This window comes from Rhinolophus ferrumequinum, chromosome 22, assembly GCF_004115265.2.
Source record: "Rhinolophus ferrumequinum isolate MPI-CBG mRhiFer1 chromosome 22, mRhiFer1_v1.p, whole genome shotgun sequence".
NCBI classification, from domain to species: domain Eukaryota; kingdom Metazoa; phylum Chordata; class Mammalia; order Chiroptera; family Rhinolophidae; genus Rhinolophus; species Rhinolophus ferrumequinum.
Genome location: NC_046305.1, coordinates 48,573,307 through 48,594,676, shown reverse-complemented (window position 1 = coordinate 48,594,676; position 21,370 = coordinate 48,573,307). Strand labels below are relative to the sequence as shown.

The 21,370-nt window shown below is 42.1% G+C and overlaps 1 protein-coding gene across 1 annotated transcript in view; it reads left to right on the top strand.

The window, feature by feature from the left end:
* Positions 1-10,860: 10,860 nt before the first annotated feature.
* Positions 10,861-21,370, top strand: part of WARS2 (tryptophanyl tRNA synthetase 2, mitochondrial) — a 76,223-nt gene continuing 65,713 nt past the window's right edge. The window contains exon 1 of the mRNA XM_033091937.1: positions 10,861-10,991. Coding sequence (XP_032947828.1) covers positions 10,902-10,991 — 90 coding nt within the window. The 5' untranslated portion in view covers positions 10,861-10,901. The remainder of the gene's footprint in view (positions 10,992-21,370) is intronic.

Genomic DNA, 21,370 nt, shown 5'->3' with positions numbered 1-21,370 from the left:
GATGCGGACACTTTGTTACTTTGTCATCGGGGACGATTTGAGAGAAATGAAGAATTACTAGAACTTACTAAGGCTTTATGAAGTAATATCTGACTGTCTGGGACCTACAGGACTTTTTTACAGCCACACAGAGAGATAAGAACTGGCTGGCCCTCACGGCTGGCTCAGGTGGAAGCCACGGAGCACTGGCCTGCAGGAACATTGCCATCGTATTCTGAGAATTCCCAGCTGCATCTCAGCGTCACAGCCTAGGGTGGCTGGCCATGTCATTCCACAGCGCTGACATCTGAGAGTACTGGGTGGCGTATGTAAATTAAGATAAAAATGAGTATTTAATTTCATTTTTAGAATAGTTACAAGTATTTTGCAATCCCCCTGGAGATCTGCAGGCTCCTTGGACCGTTACAAAGCCAGGGCTAGCAAACCCTGCCAGACAAGACAACAGGCGTCCACTGCTTCTGAGAAGTCAGGGATGGTATGAAATGCCACCAGGACGTGTCACTGTCACTTGTGTGATTTGAATTTTCAAAAAACGAATCAAGAGGTGACCTCCCCACGTGGGTACCTGAACAGTGTTATTGTTCAAAGATTCCCTGAAACCCTTCACTGCCAATTAAGCAAAAGCCTGAGTGCTCCCGCCGGCTTGTCCCTGAACTATGCCAACGATGAGAAACCATCTGCGCCCTAAGTCCAGGAGGTTCTGTGACAAGTAACCACTTCCGTGTCCCATCCAAACGCCAACGACGTCTGTGTCGATCTGCAAGTGACCGAGTGCCGAGGCAGCTCCTGCTGCAGTTGCGTGAAAACCTGAACTGCCGTCTGCAACCCCCTGTAGAGTTTTCAGAGCATTTTCTCCTCGCGTACCCTGCGCTCCTTCTCATACACAACCACAGGGTAGATGACAATTAAGACACAGTTTTTCTTATGTACTCAGCCTGGACCCCATCCTCCGCCTGTCAAACCAGGCAGAAATATCTTTGGCGAATATTCATTTGAGAATTGTGGGAACATTTTTACGTTCTGACAGAAATCATCAGTTAAAATGGAAAACCATCTCTTGCCTTCCAAAATGCGAATTTCACTTCAGATGTTTCAAAATGTGCCCAAACTAGCACCTACATTGTTTTTATACCATTCAGTGCAATGAAGCAATTATTTATGGAGTATGAGTACTCCTCGTGTGCAGAGTATGTCTCATACAACCTCCAGCAAGACAGGTCACTGCTCTGGAGGGATCTCCGGGGTCCGTGGAGAACACAGTCAGGCGATGGGGGTGGGGGGGAGACCCCATGAAATGGGGGAGCACAGGGTGGTAACGGAACACCAGGAGGGGGAGGACCGACCCATCGTGGGGGAAGAACAGCTCTCCTGGGGCTCTCCGCTAGACAGTCACCACATCTCCATAGTTAAGGAGAAACATACTGTTTGGATTACAGCAAGTGGTGTGAAAGCGTCCTGTTTGGGGAAAGCAAATGAAAACATGCATATTTCCTGCTTGGCTTTGTCCGTGTTTATGGTGTTTTCTTCCAAGTCCCTCCCTTGTTTCGTCATGGGCTGTGACTCCTCCTGGGCTGCACAGGACGATGGCTGTAAACAGATTCCTGAGAAAGGGCCCGAAAATGCCTGTGTCATGCCAGGGTGTGGGAGGCAGTGAGTGAAGGGACCAGGCAGGGACACGGGGATGGTGGAAAAGGTGCCCGCGAAACAGCGGCCACTGGTTAGCAAGACCTCCGGTATAGCGATCAGACCACTCAACTGAGATGTGACTTTGGCGATTCTCTACTTCCTGTCCCCTCCAGCCCAATGCTTTGTCCTCTGGGCCTCCACCGACACCCTGCTTCCCTTCCTGCTGACACCTGCGTCCTTGGCGGGGCAATTTCTGTGCACTTGTGACCCCTATTGAGCTGTAAATGTGTATAGTTCAGAAATGTTCTTTTATCCCTAGTGTCTACCGTGGTGTTTGGCTTGAAGTCTCTCTCAGAACATATTTGTTACTGTTTTTTAAATTGAAAAATACTGGAAATCCTCACAGTAAAGTAAGACGCACAGTTATTCCCACTGCTTTTAAAAAAAAATTATATAAACGTAAAAATTCTCCTTTCCTATCCTTCCTTTTTCTTTTGCTAAATCAGATATATCAACATGTACTGTAAACGTTCAATGAATCGATTCTAACTTCATCACACCTGCAAAGCCTATTGCCGTGTTTCTGGGCATTAGGCTGCAGACATCTCTTGAGCCCATTATTCTGTCTACCGCAGGGCCTGTGGGGTCCAGACTCTCCTTCTCAAGAGCACCTCGCCCTCACCCACTTTCCCTCTTTGGATCTTATCTGTGAACTGGAGAAACTCATTCAACAAGTATGTTATTAGCCACGCACATGCTAAACTTAAGGGGTACAGAATAAAAACAGACCAAAGTCATTGCTCTTATGATGCTCACATTCGAGGGGAGAAAAAAACAAGTTCGGTAAAATATGTGAGGTGCGGATGAACACTGGGGGGTCGTGACGAGACCAATGCGTCCAGAGCAGAGAACGGGAAGGGGCCGGCGATGGGGAAAGAGGCCACGGAGGGGGCTGGGATGGAGAAGGCAGATGACTGGAGTCTTACGGGTCTGGCTAAGGACTTGGGTTGTTCCCCAAATTCATGGAAAGCCACTAGAGGGTTCTGAGCAGAGAAGTGGCCATAATGGGACATGCTCTGGCTGCTGATTGAGGGAAGAGACCTAGCAAAAAGGCGTGTTAACACCTTCCTCTCTTCACCCTCACCTTTCTGTACACCTTGTTCAACTGCAGGTCCCTGCTTCCTTCATGCAGTTCTCGCTCCTAAAGCACCCTGCTCCTCTTTCCAACTCGAAATCCCATTCACCACCTCCTTCAAGAGCCCGCTCAGTACTCATCTCAGAGCTGTGAGGGCACGCGGGCAGCTCGTGATCCTTTGTCCCATCCTTGGATGAGGACACTGGGGCCCACACCCTTAGGAAGCCTGTCCAAGGTCAGACCCATCGGAAGCAGTGGGCCCCGGAATGCCCCTAACGTGCGATCTGAAGGAAATTAAAGGAGTGCCTTGACACAAAGACGTATTCCCTAAAATCCTGTTTGCTGTGTGCAGTCTCCCCCTTAAATTATGACCTCAAAGAGCATGGACAGTAACTTATCCAGCTTTGTGTACTTGGCACTTAGCCTGGCGCCCGGCCCACGACAGACACTCAGTGAGTATTTGCTGGAACATCAAACTCGCCAGAGTCCGTGTTTATATATTATTGGCACTGTGTCTCCCTGGTCCATCTCACCACCTTATGTGTCAGGCAACCGGAGGAAAGGTCTAAGAATCTTAGACCTTAGCAGCTCAGCGAGGCTGCGCTGAGCGTCCTAGTAAGCTGGTGTCGGAGGCACCAAACCGCACTGCGACTAACTTGAATAGAGTGTTGTTATTTTAACAAGGGTGGCACCTCGACTGCTGTGGGGTCTTCCTAAGATGGTCACGGTCAGAGCTACCGACACCCTACGTTTCCTTCCCTGATTCCCAAGCAGTTCTAAGATAACAGACAAAGGAAGTTCAAAAGGAATGTCATTCTTTGAGGAGAAACCGCAATTTGGTGTGACCTGCTGTGCCCTAAGCATGGAAGTCTCCTCCTTACCACGGTGCAAACTAACAGTGACAATATACAGTAGTGCCTCGGTTTTCGAACGTCTCCATTGACGAACATTTCAGTTTACAAACACCATCAATTTTATGGATCTATGGTGTCATTAGATAGTAAAATTCATGCTAAATTTACAGTTTTAGGGGTTGATTTTAAAGGTCTGGAACGGATTAATCCATTTTGCATTACTTTCTATGGGGAAACCGTGCCTCGGTTTTTGAATATTTCAGAACTCGAATGGTTTTCCAGAACGGATTACGTTCGAAAACCGAGGTACCGCTGTAATTGATAAGCATAGCCAGGGCTGGCGTGGGAGCTGTGCCTGTTGACCAAGAGAGAGGCCCCAAAATGTGCATCTTTGTTCTGTCTGTGACTTTGTGGACTCAGACCGAGTTCCCTAGCTGCTAACACTTTAAATTGTGGGACTTGACACTACCACGTTCATGCTCTAGAATGGCACCTATCCCATTCCATTGTAACAAGTTTACAAGAAATCTTCCCTGGGGTACTCAGCTTCTCCGTGGTGACATCCACGACTTTATCCTCCGTGGATCCCCAGTACCTTAGATGTCCCAGGTTAACGGTAGGTGGGAAGGGAGAAGGAAGGAAGGATGGGAGTGAGGGAGGAAAGAAAGGAAGGAGGGAGAGAAGAATGCTGGCTTTCCAATTCCTTTTGTCTCTGAGGTCTCAGAGCGGAAACTAGGAAACTGGAGCCAAGAGAAGAAGGTGATACACGTGATAACATATAAGAAGAATCATACATGGTACCGGTAGTGACACAGACTTACCTTTTTAGTCCTTCAGTCCATCAAATGAGTGGACAGTATGAATAAATAAAAGCATTGGCACCTTCGCCTGACAACCTTTACAGCTAAATGATTCTCCCATCTCCTCTATCCCTACTCTGCCTCCCGGCTCTCTCCCAACACTGGCTCCCAAACACCCCTCAACTCCCAGGAGATGCATGTAATAATATCCACCTTTGTCTTATTATCTCATGATTTTTCCCACTAACAACACTCTATTCAAGTTAGTCACAGTGCGGTTCACTAGCTCCAACACCAGATTATGCAAGACAAAGTTTCTGGCTCGTCTACAAACTCACAACGTAATAATTAAAGAATCATTGAGGTCTCAGCAGGACCATCTAAATGGGAGGGTACTTCAGCCTGTCAACCTTGTAGATGTTATTTCCAAAGTACCAGGAGATTGTTGAGTTAAAAATGTGACACCTGCCTGAGCATAAGCTTATATAGTTAAGCGCTGGAAGGAATCTTGAGACCGACCGGGTCCGACCATTCTTTTAGACAAAAAAACCGGCTGAGAGATTTAGGACTTCCCACTGTCACTTGGCTAGGATGGCTGAGTCGGGACTGGGAACAAAGTCCAGTGCTCTTGTCAACATACCCGTTGCCTCCTAAAACAATCTCTTCTTTCTCGCTTCCCACTGCCTCAACTCTCCTAAAGGAAGTTGATCCTCTTCGACGCACCACTGATATGGGCAGATCCTTAAGGAGAGATACTGGCAAGCAGAAAACTTGATGATAAATAGGGAGATGATGCAAGCACAAGGGCTAAACCCAGAAATAAATCATATCTTCACGTAGTGTTTACAGAAATTGCGTTTGGAATAATTTCCATAGAAATTATTTTACCCACCACAGGAATGCTGCTCCCTCCCACCGGGATTTGGCCAAACAGAAAGAGAAGCAGCAACTTAGATTTATATATAAAACATTAGTTGGAACCTAAGTAATAACCTTCAACTAATCAGAATATTTTATGCATTCTGCTTTTCAGTGGAAAGAGCAAACCACAAGAAAGCAGGCATATATCAGAGATTTTAAAAATGTTTCCAGGGCTTATTCTAGGCTTTAAAAAAATTTCCCCAATTCCCTGCACTGTCTATCTTTAAAATATCTCACCATGCCCCCTCCCTCTTTCCCCTCACATGTGTTCATCTGTTCATTTAATCAACCTGCCAATATTTATTGAGCCTTCCTCTGATGTCCCAAGTACTCTGCTATGTTAGAGATGAAAACGTGGTCTTGCCTTCAAGTTTAAGCCTGGTTAGAAACTTTTTCTAAGAAGATTTAGATTTTTACCACTCTTTCCCCCCAGTTATATTTTTAGTTCTGTAAATGCATAGTAGTAGTTCTGTACTGAATATTTCCATTTGGCCTTCCCAATCCACTGTCTACTGTCGTGTATCCTGTTTGTGCTTCTGGATAGGGGGAGGGCGGGAGAGGGGGAAAGAACAGACCTTTATGGATCAGATAAATCATGCTCCTTTGCCCTGAGGTTCAGCAAACGGGAGGAAATAAAAGATCAGAAGATCAGAGGGTGGGAAGAGAGAGAGGCAGGGTGCTGCCCTCCACCCCTACCCCAACACACACCGCATTGCCCTGTCCAGCCAAGCTATGGGTGGACAGCGGCTACCTTCTTTTCCTAAAGACCACAGCACCTGTTGGATAACTATCTCCTAGAACGCCCTCTGGATTACCAGCTGTCATGCAAATCACTGTGATTGCCAATTACAAAATAACGAGTATATTTCTGAGAAACAACAAAAAACAACCCAGTTGGGAACTAAGTGAACTGCTACCTAAAGTAGCTAAACAGATGAAAATTGGTCAAGGAACTCTTCCTATTTACCTTTTGAAAAGCTACTGTGGAAAGCTACTTCCTGTTCACAGTTGGGTGAGAAAAGTTTCATATTCTCTGTCTTTAATAAATGTAACCCTGTCATGACAGGATGACAAGTAGGGCCAATTTTACTTGGTTGAAGGTAGGTGCCTGTAGAAAAGTCTAGAGAGAAATGTTTGGGCCTAGTCTCAATATTCGTATCTCAGTATTTGCCATGGCAAAACTGAGGCTGTCCTACTTTGGGTACAACATGAGAAGGCAGGGGTCTTTGGAAAAGGCAGTAATGCGGGAGAAAATAGAAGACAGCAAGAAAAGAAGAAAACCAAACATGAGATGGATTGACTCCATAAAAGAAGCGATTATCATGAGTCTACAGAAGCTGAGCAGGGCTGTGAGGACAGGACATGGTGGACGTCACTCATTCACAGGGTCGCCATTAGTGGGAGCTGACTCAACGGCACGTAACACACACGTCTGCCATGGACACTGGGTGCGGGGGTATGCTCTGAAATTTGGATCCTGACTGTAACATCTATCTCTGTATTTCTAAATGAACCTAATTTTGGATCAAACAGAAACTAGTTCCTAGAACCACAAGAGTTACAATGTATGTCATCTAACCCTCCTGTTTTTCACTCATTTCACAAATAAGGGGGAAAAAAGGCACATAAAGGTTAAATGGTTCTCTGAGATCAGGAACGGGTCTAGCATACAAATTTTCTTTGAGTTCATGCTCAGTTCTACTTATTAAGGACAAAAAGTGAAGAAAAACATAGCTGTCAGTGGGTTTTTGGAAAGTCCAAAGGAATCTGACTAGTGAGGACGAGATTTGACTGAGACAGTGAGGTTAACACCCTCCCTGTTTTTAGACAGATCAAGATATCTTTCAATGTTGTTTTTAGAAAGATCAAGATCTAAGCAGCAGTCATGGCTAGGATCCTAGCATTACACCAGATAGACAGGGTGTGGGAAGGGATCTATGTAGCTGGTTACACAGACAAAACAGAAAAGGGCCTATCTAAAAGACACTGCAGGAAGCTTTTTGGAGACCTTGCTATACCGTGTTTCCCCGAAAATAAGACCTAGCCCGCAATCAGCTCTAATGTATCTTTTGGAGCAAAAATTAATATAAGACCTGGTTTTATTTTTCTATGAAGCATGACACAAGGAGGTGCCTTTCCCTGGGACCAGCTATAGCTATTTCAGTTTTAAGTGACAGTGCTGCATATTCATTTGTGTGATTTTGTCAAGGTGCTTAGTATGAAGAGCAAAACTAGAATTAAGCCAAATGTGAAAAAGAACCATCTCCAAATCATTATGGTTTCCCACATACTTCAATGACTCTTAGAAGTTATCTCATTCAAGGGGAGACTCTGCCTCACTATACGTCCTTATAATAAGTCCAGCATAAGACAGTATGGTCAGAGAACTGTAGTTGTATCCCATAATATGAAAAGTTTGCCTTCATTGTATGTAGAATCTCTTTCTCTATATTAAAAACAAAAATAAAAACCATATTCGCTATAAATAAAAGGTAAGAGGTGAATAGACTGCTTTAAGTAAGTTTTGAACACAGATGCCATCTAGTCCTTGCATTCTGCAAAATTCTTCTTTAAGTGAATAAATGTGTAAGGTAACTCTCCGTTACCCTGATCAACATCTAATACCAACCTGACACTTAGAATTAAATTAGAGAAACAAAATTGGATACTTTGAAACTTGAGGGCTGATTATACTACTAGAGCTAAAAGTGGGTTTAAACTCTTTCCTTATCCCATTTAAATCTAACTAGATATAAACTCTCCATTACCGAGAAATAGAGGTGTGTCTGCGGAGGTGGGGGTTCCCCTTGATGTTCCTGCACAAGGAAACCTAATCCTTTCTTCTGACACACATGGTTGCAATAGAAAGCGTTCCCCCCAACTGCCAGTCTGGTTTTAATCTATTGTTTCAAGCAGGACAGGATTTGCAGGGAATGTTAAGAAAAGAGCAAAATTATCAAAAGTTACTGTAAAATAAAAGTGCTGATGAGCAACCACATTTTAAACAAGTGTTCAAAATCGTAAACCTGAACACATTGTATGGCCATACCGGGCGTGCTATAAGTGTATGACTGTAAAGGTTTTTAATTGTAAGTTTCTCTGAAGTCTGCTTTCAATACAACATTTATATCTCATTTTACTAAAATTCTTTGGCTTACCAAATGATAGCAATAAATATAGCGGTGCTTCATTTAAAAAAACACCGTTGGACAATGAAATATCCCCTGAAGTGAACTTCCCGTGTAACCAAACTAACCCTACATTATACAAACTTTTAAAATGTTAACCATTTGTATGGAGACATTTCAAAAGTGCAAGACACAGTTTTTCTTTAAAAGATTAACTATATTTTCCTGAAGATTCAAGATTAATGTTTAGAATCCTTATTAAAATATGCTGAATATACTGTACTTCTTAGAAGAGCACAAGATGGTGAGCTTAGATGATGGTTTCTTGGTGATACTTTTCCTGACACCAAAAGGTTTCAGAATGCTGTTAAAAAAAAAAGTACAAAAGCAGACAAAACCAGCTTGCTTTTAATAGGCCTGATGTCTTTTCTACTGTCAGTTGTCCCTTCTGGATGTTAAAAGCTTATCAACCTATGACAATTAGTCATGCACTTTGTCAAAATAAAATTTAGATTTAGAAGATATGTCTATTCTATGCAAGGAACTAGACTATACGCACAGGGAAATATAAGAAATACAAAGTATAGTTCTTGTCCAAGGAGTAACCTTGCTGGCTGAATGACAAGAGTCACCAGGTCACCACTGTGGTGGGAAACACAATTTATTACTAAGTTTGAAAGTAATTTACTTTGAAAAAAATACAGATATTGAAGTATTACACACTTGTGTTCTGTTATACCTTCTTTAATGGGAGTATGTCTCCTGTGAAAGTATTATCAGTCATGTGAGTCCTGGCAGATAAAAAAACTAAAATTACTGTTTGAGGAAATCAAGTGGGCAGGCCCTTTGACAGCTTTCTGCTGTAACCCTCATCTTATTTCTAGGCTTCATTTTACAATCCTGATGGCTTAGTATGTCATCAATCTAATCTTACTAATTCCGAAGGTCATTGAAATCTAATTAGTGACATACTTGCAAAAGGAACTGTATTTTAATGCTTTGCTGAGTACAAAACATTGAGGCATTTATGAAACTGTGTATTTACAAGGGATACTGTGTATCGGTATAAAGATCAATCACTTCCACTGGCAAAATCTTTCCTGGGTTTCAGTACTGCATTTTGGGTTTTTCAAGCACCTTTTGCCTACTCTTTTTAATTTCCATCGTCCAACTATCCACTTTTATTTCACAAACACTACCTGGCAGTTTCACGGCTTCCTTGGCTTCAATGATCTGTTTTGTAGTTCAAACCAACACCTGAGTTTCAGACCTATCTACCTAATGGGCGTCACATGTGGGAGTACTGTAAAACACCTCAAATTTGATAAAAGCAAACTCATCAGTTTTGTTGAAGAACGAGACTGGGTTTCCTCAGTTGCTTTTTTTTTTCTTGCCGTCATCCCTACAATTCCTTCCCTGCTTATTTCTATATTATACCAATTATGCTTGAACATCACCAGTACTCTGCACCACTGTTGAGATTTTAATGTGTAGTTTTAATTTATAGTTTAACTTAACCTGTTAGGAGTTCAGTTCCTTTAAGAGTATGGGCATCCTTATTCCATTTATCTCCTACTTCTCCCTAAGAAAACATTGTAATTCTCAGTATTTGCTCAATAGATAAATACAACAAACTATATAAAGGAATTCTGACGGATCGGTTATATTTTTACCCGATATCTATCTTATCTGTCTGGGAGCTTTTGGGGTGCATTAACGGAAGCAAAAAGCACTCTGTTAACTCTACTCCATTGATTTATTCCAAAACACAGAACAATTCTTCTATTAGGTATCACCTTTTTCTGATACCTGATACCTGTCAGGCTTCCTTGGGCCAGGCTGAAATACCACAATCCTGACCACCCTTCCTCTGCAATCCGGGTGTTTACTTCTACTAAAACTTAATAAAAGAGTGCGTTATTTATCTGCTACTCCACGAGGCCCTACACTTCTTGAAGGCAAGCTATGTCTTTGTACCTTCAGTCCCTAGCAGATGGTAGGGGTCAACAAACGTCTGCACATCGGATGAATTGAGGCCCCATAGGTCTCAAAACACCACTTACTGTTCTCTAAGAGGATTGGAAAGACCCCATTCGTAGAGAAACTTCTTGAAAGCTGACTCTGGATGGCTAGGATCCGAAAAACAACTCACTTGACTTTCTTCCTGTCTAAAACGCCGCTACTAATCTCCCCGAAGGAGCCTCTCCTTCCAGGAAGCCTGAGCAAGGACTAGTAGGTCCAGGGGAATCACTCAAGTCAAGCCCCATCCCATTCCTGCCCCCACCTGCGCCGCAAGGACCGGATTCCCCGCGGCAGCTGTACCGCAGCCGGCGCCCGAGGGCATGCGCGCAGGCGCAGCACGCTAAAGAGCGGCGAATCTGGGACCGCTTCTCTGAGCAGATGTCACTCAAGACAAGGAGGCTCCGCCCTTCTCAAGATGGCGCTATACGCAATGCGGAAGGCGCGTGGGTGCTGGAGATTCATCCGGGCACTTCATACAGGACCCGAAGCTACGCCCGCTCCCCAGGTAACCCAGGCTGGTCCTTCTCTTGCCGGTTTTCCATCCCGCTAGGCCCTTCTCGTCCCCCTTCCCTCCCTCCATTTGCTTCGCTCCCCCCGTTTGCTCTGGAGGGTTCCCAGCCGGTCCTCTCCTAAAGCTGACTCGCTTAAGACTGCCCTCTTCCAACGGAGCGTGGCGACGTTGCAAAATGCGTGATGACGTAACCGCGCCCCTGGTGGGAGGAGCGCGCCGCCGTCTGCCCAGTAGGAGTGCTCACCTTCTCCTGGTCCTGTTCCCTGTGTTACGGTCCTTCCCCATACTGCAAGCCCGGGGTGCCAGCGAGGCGATTAGAGACGTCTTGTTTGGAATCGGGAGGTTTAGGTTTGTGATGTCCTCCCTCTGGCACTGCGGTACTTGAGCAAATGCTCGTTCCTCCTCATTGATCCCGGGTAGATGTCGCAGGCTCCGAGAAGGAATTACAACAAGCTGCCAAAGTGCCTCATCCTGTCCGGCGCCTGGCAGCACTGCTGTTACCTTTGCTCTTGTCCTCCTGAGAGCATGACACGGCCTTCAACTTGTCTCGTCGGTATTTGCAATTTGAGCCTCCGATCAAAAGAAAACATATCTATGTTTATCTAAGTCCCCCCTTTCGCTCATTCAGACATCGACTTCACTCATTGACTAAACGCCTCTGGGGGTGCAATCTCAGGGGGTGCAATCTCAGGGGGTAGGCACTTGGCCATACATCTCTTGGGAGGTGCCCTCTGGGAACTCAGGAGAAACGTGAGCTTCTGTGATTATCAGGTGATTTCTTGGCGTCCTTGTACGTTCATTGTTGTAAGGCGTAGGTGTGAGGCTTTTGCATGGTAACTGGTAATGGGAAAGAGGGGTAGACTGGAAGTTAGGAAACCAGAGGTCAAGGGATTTGTCAGCCACTTGTGTGACGCGACAAGCCACTTGATGTCGCCGGGTTTATTCTCTTGAGCGACACGGGTGGAGGAAGGGGTGGACTGATGGACACATTAATATTCCTTCAACCTTTGGAAGATCTATGGCTCCGCGATTCAGAAGCCAAAGTGGAGCAGGGAGATTAATTATGAAAACCAAGATTTAAGTTCAACTTGTTTTTCTAATCATCCCATAAACCAGTTTCTCTGCTTAAGTTCTCTTCATTGATGAGCCTCACAAGATTCTTCATAAGGATTAAAGGATATTCTACTGGAAAGCTCTTCATCAACAAAACAGCTATTTAAATGTTATTTTTAAATTTCAGACAGCAACGTTAGGTAAGAACTGATTCAAAATTAGATAAATCCATCAAGTACTCCTCCCTTTGAAAGGTGAGGGTTTGATTCTGCAGAACCAGAATTGGTTGATTTCCCTGTGTTCCCCCGAAAATAAGACCTAGCCGGACAATCAGCTCTAATGCGTCTTTTGGAGCAAAAATTAATTAATATAAGACCTGGTATTATACTGTATTATATTAGACCTGGTCTTATAGTAAAATAAGACCCAGTCTTATATAAAACCTGGTCTTATATGAGAAATGAAGAATCAAAGAGAAAAGGAAAACAAACTAGAGCCCACTAACGATTGCCCAGAGATATTAAGGGGACTAAATCATTATAAAAGCTAAAGAAAAACTTTCTTAAACCTCTGCTATTGTTTCAGTGGTATTTATGAATATGATTATCTTCTCAAGATGTAGAATTTCCAGAACAGATTAGTGTTCCAAAACTTTTGATTTAGCTTTGAGTAGAATAAGAATTCAATGTAAGTGAGAACACCTTTTAAAAGTATAAAACTACATATAATTTTCAGTCATTAGAAATGACAGTTTGAAGGACTACTGCCGTCCTTTGAAAGACCAATTGAGAATAGATACAAAATTGCATGAATAGTGTAACTACACTATAATATTTGTAAATAAATATTTATGTAAATATATGCACAGAGGAAAGACTGTAAGGAAACAACCATTCTTCACTTTTTTTGTTTTGCTTTGGTCTTCCAAAATAGTAGATTAAAAGTGATTCAAGTTTTCTTCTTTAAGCTTTCCATATTTTTCACATGTTCTAAATTGAAGAGCTATCACTTTTAGGCCTAGAATACAGTTTTAAAGCGTAAATCTCCATGTAAATCCATAGTCATTAATATCATCTGTGATATTTTAGGCCTCTGAGATACTTGTCCCACAGAGCTATTTTAAAATGGCCTTAGAAAAGGACTACTAAAAATTTATGGCCACTTTTCCTGTATCTTCTTTTTCTCTTGAAAAGCTTCCTTTGAAGTCAAAGAGATTTTGTGAACAGATGCAGAAATATGTGAAGGAAGAATTGGATTCTTGAACCAGATGCATTAGACATTTTTATGATATCTCATAACCTTTGTAGAAAACAAAAATTATTTTGCAAGCGTATAGTATAATAGAAATAAATGTGGATTTATCATATGAATGATTCTATCTCAGACTAAGAAATAGCTAAGTTGCTCGTTATTAGTGTTGGCTGCGAAACTATTCCCTGAGGTGAGAAGCAAACGTAGAGGATCCATAGCTCCCTGTTGGAAATTGTGACTGCTGGTGTATTGTGATTCCTAGGTTGTTTTAATGTTTTCTTAAAAAGCCAAAATCTTGGGTAATAAACTTGGCGTTGACGACCTTTAGTGATCTCAGAGGGAGGCTTTTGCTCCTCAATGCGAAATGTAGACCCAAGTTTAAAATAAAAAATAGGGAGAAAACAAATAACTGCAGCAAGCAGTCCTCATTTTGAGATGCCTACAATTTGCATGAAAGTGGTTTATTTTGCCAGGTGTTACCTGACAGAAAACTGTTGAAGTGTCACAAGATGAGGGTAGCCCCAGAGTCAGAATGCAGATCTGACAGGTTATGTTTAAATGCTGATGGCATTAGGTAAATAAAAGCCTGTCATCATTAGTCAAACACAGAATCCATTCTTTTTGAAATACTAACTTACGGTTTTATTGTGCAAAGAGTGAAATATTGATGGTTCCTCCAGTTCTGCCACAAGGTTTATAATCACTCAGTGGTAGTATACACTGTCCCCATTTTATCACACTTGAACAACACATTTCTTTTAGAGTTGTCCGAACCTGGGCTGGGCCAGTATTAACCTACTGTTCCTTCTGTCAGCGGCCACTAAGTATAGCCATTAGATAAAGAAATCATGCCTGCCCCCAAAATAGGCAATGTATGACATTTTTGATCTTGTGTTTAGTTCTTGCAACAAGGCTTTAAAAAAAAAATTGCTCTCTTTTAACTTTTTTATTTATAAATAACTTTAGATTTACAAAGTTGCACAATTTGTACAGAATATTCCTATATACCCTTCACCAACCTTCCTCTTACATAATCATAATCCAATGATCAAAGCCAAGAAAGTAACTTGGTACAATATTAGCTATGGACCTAGTTCAAATTTGACCGGATTTTCCACTGGTCTCTTCCTGGGCTGGGGTCAAATCCAGGATGTCATATTGCATTTGGTTGTCTTTTCTCCTTTAATCTATGGCCTTTAATCTCAGTCTTTCACGACCTTGGCACTTTTGAAGAGAATCAGTCAATTATTTTATAGACTACAAACACCAGTGTGTAGTTTACAAACACCAGTTTGTAGTTTACAAACACCAGTTTGTCTGATGTTTTTTCATGATTAGACTGGATTATGGATTTTGGCAAGAATATCCCAGAAGAGAGATTGTTCATAACAAGGCTTGAGAGCAGGTATTAGCACCTTATTTTAAATCATGAAACAAACGTTAGTTAAGGAACTTGCCTAAAGTCACAAAACAAGTTAACTGTGGAGTTAGGATGGTAAAATTTACTATCGGGATTTCATTCCGTATTTTGCAATTTGTATTTGTTCCTGTAGGTGTTTCTGTGATCTTAATGACATTAAAATGGGTAGGGTTCCCAGTCACTTTTCTGTTCACTTTTCTCTGCCGTGTATTGTCCGTCCAACATGCAACATGACCTAATCAGCCTGGAGAGTTGTCTGGAGCTGCTATAGTCGTTTGGGGATTTTGCTAGATGATAGCTGCCAATTTGATCAGCTTACCTCATCTTGGTGCTTTTCTTAAGGAAGGGTGTTGTGTGGATCCACTCTAAAACCCCTTTTATTATTGTTATTATTTTGCATTAAACATACATTTTTTTTTTAGTTTATTGGGGTGACAGTTGTTAGTAAAATTACATAGATTTCAGGTGTACAATTCTGTATTACATCATCTATAAATCCCATTGTGTGTTCACCACCCAGAGTCAGTTCTCCTTCCATCACCATATATTTGATCCCCCTTACCCTCATCTATTTTTAAATGATGTGTTTTTCTAAATCTAAAGCCTCTTTGAAGCTCAGTGTATGAGTCCATTTGCTTAAAATGCTCTTTAGGTTGGTTTTCCTTGCGAACTGACTTAGCTAATTAGAAATAATTGTAGTTAATTTTTTAAAAATATCTTTGAGTTGCTAATGAAAACCACTGATGGTAATTCCTGAACATATAGAGGACTAGTAGATACATGCTAGGATTTATGCTAGCAAATGTGATGGCAGCCACAGCCAGGAAATGCTAAAGAGAGTGAGGCTGCTGAGCCCCAGTCCTTTCTCAGTATATCTGCTGCATACCTGCAGGTTACAGAAGAACTGTCTTCTGTAAGCAGAGACTTATGCAATGATGTATTTATACATGTATGTAAGCCTACATACATACATATCCCTCTGTCTTTCAGAAAAGGGACTAACGTTTAGTTCGTGCCTCCTATGTGCCGTACATCCGTATATTATTTATTTCTCACATTCATCCTGGAAATATTATTCTACCCATTTTTGTAAAAGGAGAAACTAAGGGGCGGATTGCTGAGGTCACTTCGCAAGTCACAGAGCTAGTAAATGGCCGTGCCAGGATGCACACTCAGCCTCGTCTGTGTTTTTGCCACCTGACCAGTAGTGTTCTCTTACCACCTAAAATCTGATATGAACCCCTGTGAGATAAAACAGATAAAAGCAGAGCTTTTCTGGTTGAAGGAGTAGAGGACCACCTTCCGCCTTGCTTGTTTGATCTCTCTAGCCCCCACTGCCCTCCCTCCACGCACAGCCAGGGGCCCCAGAGAGGATGCCACACAATCTTGGATTTCTTATGATGAAGTCTGAAAACTACTTCAGCTTCCTTAAATATGCAAGGGAGTTTGTTGGCTCAGGACCATGTGGGGTGGATGGATTATATTTAAGGAGCTGCCTTGTGCATGAGTAGTTTAGGAGTATTTACTTTGATAGATACGTATTTTAGCAACGAAATGCAACGTATATTCTACTTATCTTAAGCTACGCAAGTATCCTTAAGATAACAGCAGTCAGTTTTCCTTCCTTCTTTCTCTCCAAACACAGCTTAGTTCTCCATAACATGCTGATCTCTGCACACAAAGATGATTCTGGATTCACTCAGTCACGGCTAACCTGGCTTCTAGCCACCTCACAAAGAGCACTTCCTCCAGCTTTGCTCTGGATTCTATTCCACCACCACCACTCAGGATTCAGGAATTGCTCTTCTGGAGACTGCAACAGGAGGCCTAAGGCTTCTTCCTGAATTTCCACAGGAGAAATTGACTCCTTCGGGAAGCGGCTCTGCCAGGGTGAGACACCGGATGCACAGAGATAATTTATAGACCCAGGAGTGATCCACTGACTCCAGCTTGACTTAATTTAACTCTGCTCAGAGATGTACAGTTTGCTCTATATATCATTTCTTAGCAATACCTGATCTTTTATTCCCAGTTGGAGGCTTACCACTTTTTCTTAGCTTTCCTGCGTACTGCGCAAAGCAAGGTCATATCTAGGGCTTCACTCTACCCCATCATCGGAGTTCTATTGTTCCTCTAATCATTTATAAAAATTCACCTATAATTCTTTTCTTTTTTTTTTTTTTGGCACACAGTCTTCCTTGCATCAATTGAACTTACTTCTGATTGGCTAAGGAACCATCCTTTTGACTGCCTGTTTGTCTCCTACAAAGCAGAGGCCAGCCACCCCATTTCTAAACAGCCCCCTGATAACTGCTTAGCAACTTTTAAATCTGTTCCGTGAAAGCCACCTAGGACCGCTATAACCATGGAGGTTCTCACAACTTCCGCTTCTCCATCTGTTGCCCTTGGGGCCAGGACACCAACCTACGCGTAGGGATGCCAGTTTCTCCTTCGCATTCCTTTCTTGGTGTTCTGGCTGTGACTCATAACAGTGCCAGGCAGCTCTGCGTGGATGGAGCCCTCAATGAATGACCGTGGTTATGTTGAGTCTTATCCTAGGCTCTTTGGACAATAGTTATAGATTTTTTTTCACCAAGGTATTTGAAAGCATAACATAAAATAACAAATCTCAACTGGTAAAACATTTTCAAGTGGAATCTATTATTTTTCACTAATAATAATACCCTGTTCTAATATATCGCTTTATAATTTCCAAAATGCTTCACGTAGTCTCATTTAATCTCGAGTACAACTTCACTATGTAGCCATCAAAAATTTTTACTCACTGATTAAATTTACATTGGCTTCCCGTTTTTTTAACCAGTTTTGTAATGATGGTGAATCTAAATAAGTAAATATCAGTATTCTTTAGAGTTTTAGTTCAGTGAATATTATTTTCTTGTTTGTACTAAAATGGTTGAATGTTTAATTTATTTGGAGGCCCTGGTGTGACAGACTGATAACTTCAGTTATTACTAAACATTCTGATGACGGGGGAGATGATACTAGCACATGTCTGTCGAGGGCTTACCATGTACCGAGCATGGTTTTAAGCACTTGACATGCATTAGCTCATTTAATCCTCACAACCCAATGAGGTAGGTGCTCCTATTAGCCCCATTTTATAGATGATGAGTACTGAGAGGTTAAATAACTCACCTAAGTTCAGACAGTTCGCAAGTAAGTGTTAGAGCCACGACGTACACCAAAGTAGCTGGATTCCAAACTCAGTACACTAACTGCAATCAAGTGACATTAAATTCTGGAACAAATTACCCATGATAGCATACCGATAACTGCTTTGCAACTTTTAAATCTGTTCCATGAAAGCCACTTATATATCTTGCCATGGTGACATGCAGAGTAGAAATTATAAATCATCCTTTGTTGTTGCTGTTCCTACAGTCTTGTTTGGCTCGATGAATTATGAGAAAGGAGCAAAGCTGTCTTGTAAATTTATCTCCATGTCTCTATTTGGCTACTGCCACTAGGATTACCCTGTGTAAAATAAGGGCTTTTAACACATGAGTCCCAAGGTGCATGTAGGAAGTGCTGTTTATACACAGGCTATAGCTAAAAGGTCAACCTGTGCACAGCCCTGCAGGCAGGGGGGAGGTGGTGAGTGCTGCAGCTGATGGATGGCCAGGGGACCACTATCTAGGGTCTAATTGGGATTTATGGCTGAGTACTTTCTTCAAAAGTAGCATAGGTACAAAGTGGGAAGGTGGGAGAGATGAAAGCAATGAGTGTTGTGGGCCATTTCTACAAGGGATAAGTAAGAATTTCATTCTAAAGGATTCTCATTCCGAGGAGTTCTTAAAAGGGTCTGTAACTCACTAATTGAATTCAAGTGAATTAGTACATCAGTCAGGATGCTGGTGAAGCTTTAAAATTAGCAACGTCGACCGGAGTTTATTTTCTACACCAGACAAAAGGCTGCTTCCATGAACAGAGACTTTGCATGGGCCCTTCTACTGTATATTTAATCAGCCCCATGCTTTACTCACTGTGTTACTTTGGACTCCTTTGGGGAAGCAGGAGAATGTAATGGTGAAGGGAAATGGAGCTATTCACTCAAATCCCCAATTTGGATTCCCGTCCTCCCATGGGGAGGATGGTCTAAGCAGACAGTTCATGAACTACCTGGAAGAGAGAAGAGATCACTTGGGCTGGACGTAAGTGTGCAGGATGAAGGTGGAGTCCCACGGGACATACTAAGGACCAGACGATGTGGAGCCCTTGCCCATTCTGGGGAGAGAGCCAGGTTGGCTCTCTGTGGATATTAGTTATCTGGCCATTTCAGTTCTGAAGGAAAATCCTTCTCTGCAGGCAACGTTGGCTCCTCGAATAGCTGGCCACTTTCCAGCCACCTCCATGCCACCAAGCTGTGCAATTCAGTAACCTAGTGAAGCAAGTATCTAGAGGATAAATGGTCACATAAACATTTACTTGTCATTTTAAAGTTGACCGGCTCTTCACTGAGAGAAAGTGTGACAAAGCAGAAGGTGTGTGACTTTGGGAATCTGGCCTGGCTCTATCCCATACTAACTGTGTGATGCCAGGCAAGTTACTTGACCTTACTAATCCTCAGTTTTCTCATCTGCAAGGGATTAATACTAATACGTTATAGGGATTTTATGTGGATTCGAGATCCTGCCACATATATCAAGTCCCGTGGCCAATGCACAGCAGCTGGTGGCGCTTCCGTGCCTGATGATTCTTCGATATATAATTCTTCTCAGCTACCTTTCTCTCCTCTACCGTTAACAGTCTTAATAATCCTTCGATATCCCCCATCTCTGCACTGTCCTACCCCTCTGTCCGCACCCCAAATTAGTCTGGTCAGATTAAGCTCCCAAAAGCAGCACTCTAATTATGTTGTTCCCTTGCTCAGAAACCTTTGGGGGCTTTTCATAAACTTTACACTCCTTATCACCTCACATTCAAGACCTCCCACTGCCCGGGTCCAAAATACTCCAGGGCATCGCTGTCTTACATGGATTCTTTGCCCTGGAGTTCCCAGAATTTCCAAGTTTGTTCAGACCTTTTCCCTTTTAGTTCTTTGTAAAAGCTACTATCTCTTCTTGGAAAGGCCTTTCTTCCCGTTCTTATCTGTACTCCACCATTCTTTATGAGACAAACAACAACAAAAACGAGACAAAAAACAAACACTAACTAAAACTCCTATGTAGGTTCCAGACAACTTTGTTCTGAAGCTGGAAATGATTGCTCCCATTTTGAAATTGTACAGGACTTTGTACCTTTCTTCTAGAAACGAACACATCCTTCCATACATTCTGTCTCTGTGTAGAGGCATTTGCTTTAGGACAGATGGAGAATATGCTCTTTTTTTTATTTGAACCTTTTGTGAACACTCCAGCGGGAAATAGTTTATGGTACATACCTTCTTCCATAGGTGCAGCCTTAGGCGGCCACTCAGCAGGTGGACTTCAACAGGAGGATGTCCCTGGAAGCCACCTGTGGTTGGGAAAGATGGACAGGAAGAACTCTTCCTGTTGCACCCTGGCTATGATAACTATGTGTGTGAGAAAATGAGTGATTGCTTAAATCTTTGGCCTACTGATTCCTGTATCAGAAAGAGCTCGATTTATTGAGTATTGCGTGAATGAATACAGTGAAAAACAAAACCAGTGAGATAAGATATGAGAAAGTACCTACCACTGACATTTAGCATATTGAATTTAAACCGTACGTTTTGTGTGAATGTTTTTATGAATTTAATTACAGAAGGTGCTCAAGGTTTGCTGCAGTTAATAAGTGATCTGATTATTACCTTCACTATCCAGATATTTATAAGTGATTGGGAGATAATACCACATTTATTTTAATGATTGTCCTGTAGGCTGTGAATTTCCAACTTGTTGCTAGAAATGACTTTTATCACCACTTTAACCCTGATTTTATTTTTCACAGAGGTAGCTAAATATACTGGGGTTTTCTACCTTTTTATATGGTACTAAAGTTTGTTCTCTCTGTATACAGAAGAATGTAGGATTAAGGAGTAAGACGAGAAGATTTTATTTTGAGGTTAGTTTTGCCTCGAGAGACTATCTGGTTCACTAAATGTGCCATATTATTTCTACAACAACTGATGTGTTTTTTGCTTTTAAAGCCAAGATTATGCTTTCTTCAACTCATGAAGGAAATAAAAAGCTCGCTTATTGTATCAACATTGCCATTTGTCTTAATTGTTTATTTTAGGTCCCTTGAAAGCAACCTGTCAAACCACGCCTAGCACCTTTGCTCTACGGATCTTGGTATTTTCCGTGTAGATACAGAAAAAGTCCTAAGTCACACTGTACTGTTATGCTATGCAGATGGTAAGGCCATTTGTAAGCTTTCAACCGAATGCTATTGCGTTTTTCTTTGCACCATTAGAGTAGAGTAGTGTGACTGAGGCAGAATTTATATCTACATTACAAAGAACTTATATTTTCTTTTTTTAAAGTGCCTAGTGGCATTCTAAAGGTTGGTCGAGGAAAGTTACATTGTTATACTTGCTTACCAGTTTATCATTTACATGTTTAATAAAACCTGAAATCAACCAAGCATAATCATAAAATTGTCACAGAATGCTATCTCTATTAGAAGAGGTTTGATCGTAACATCTTCCTGGTAAGTCTTTGAC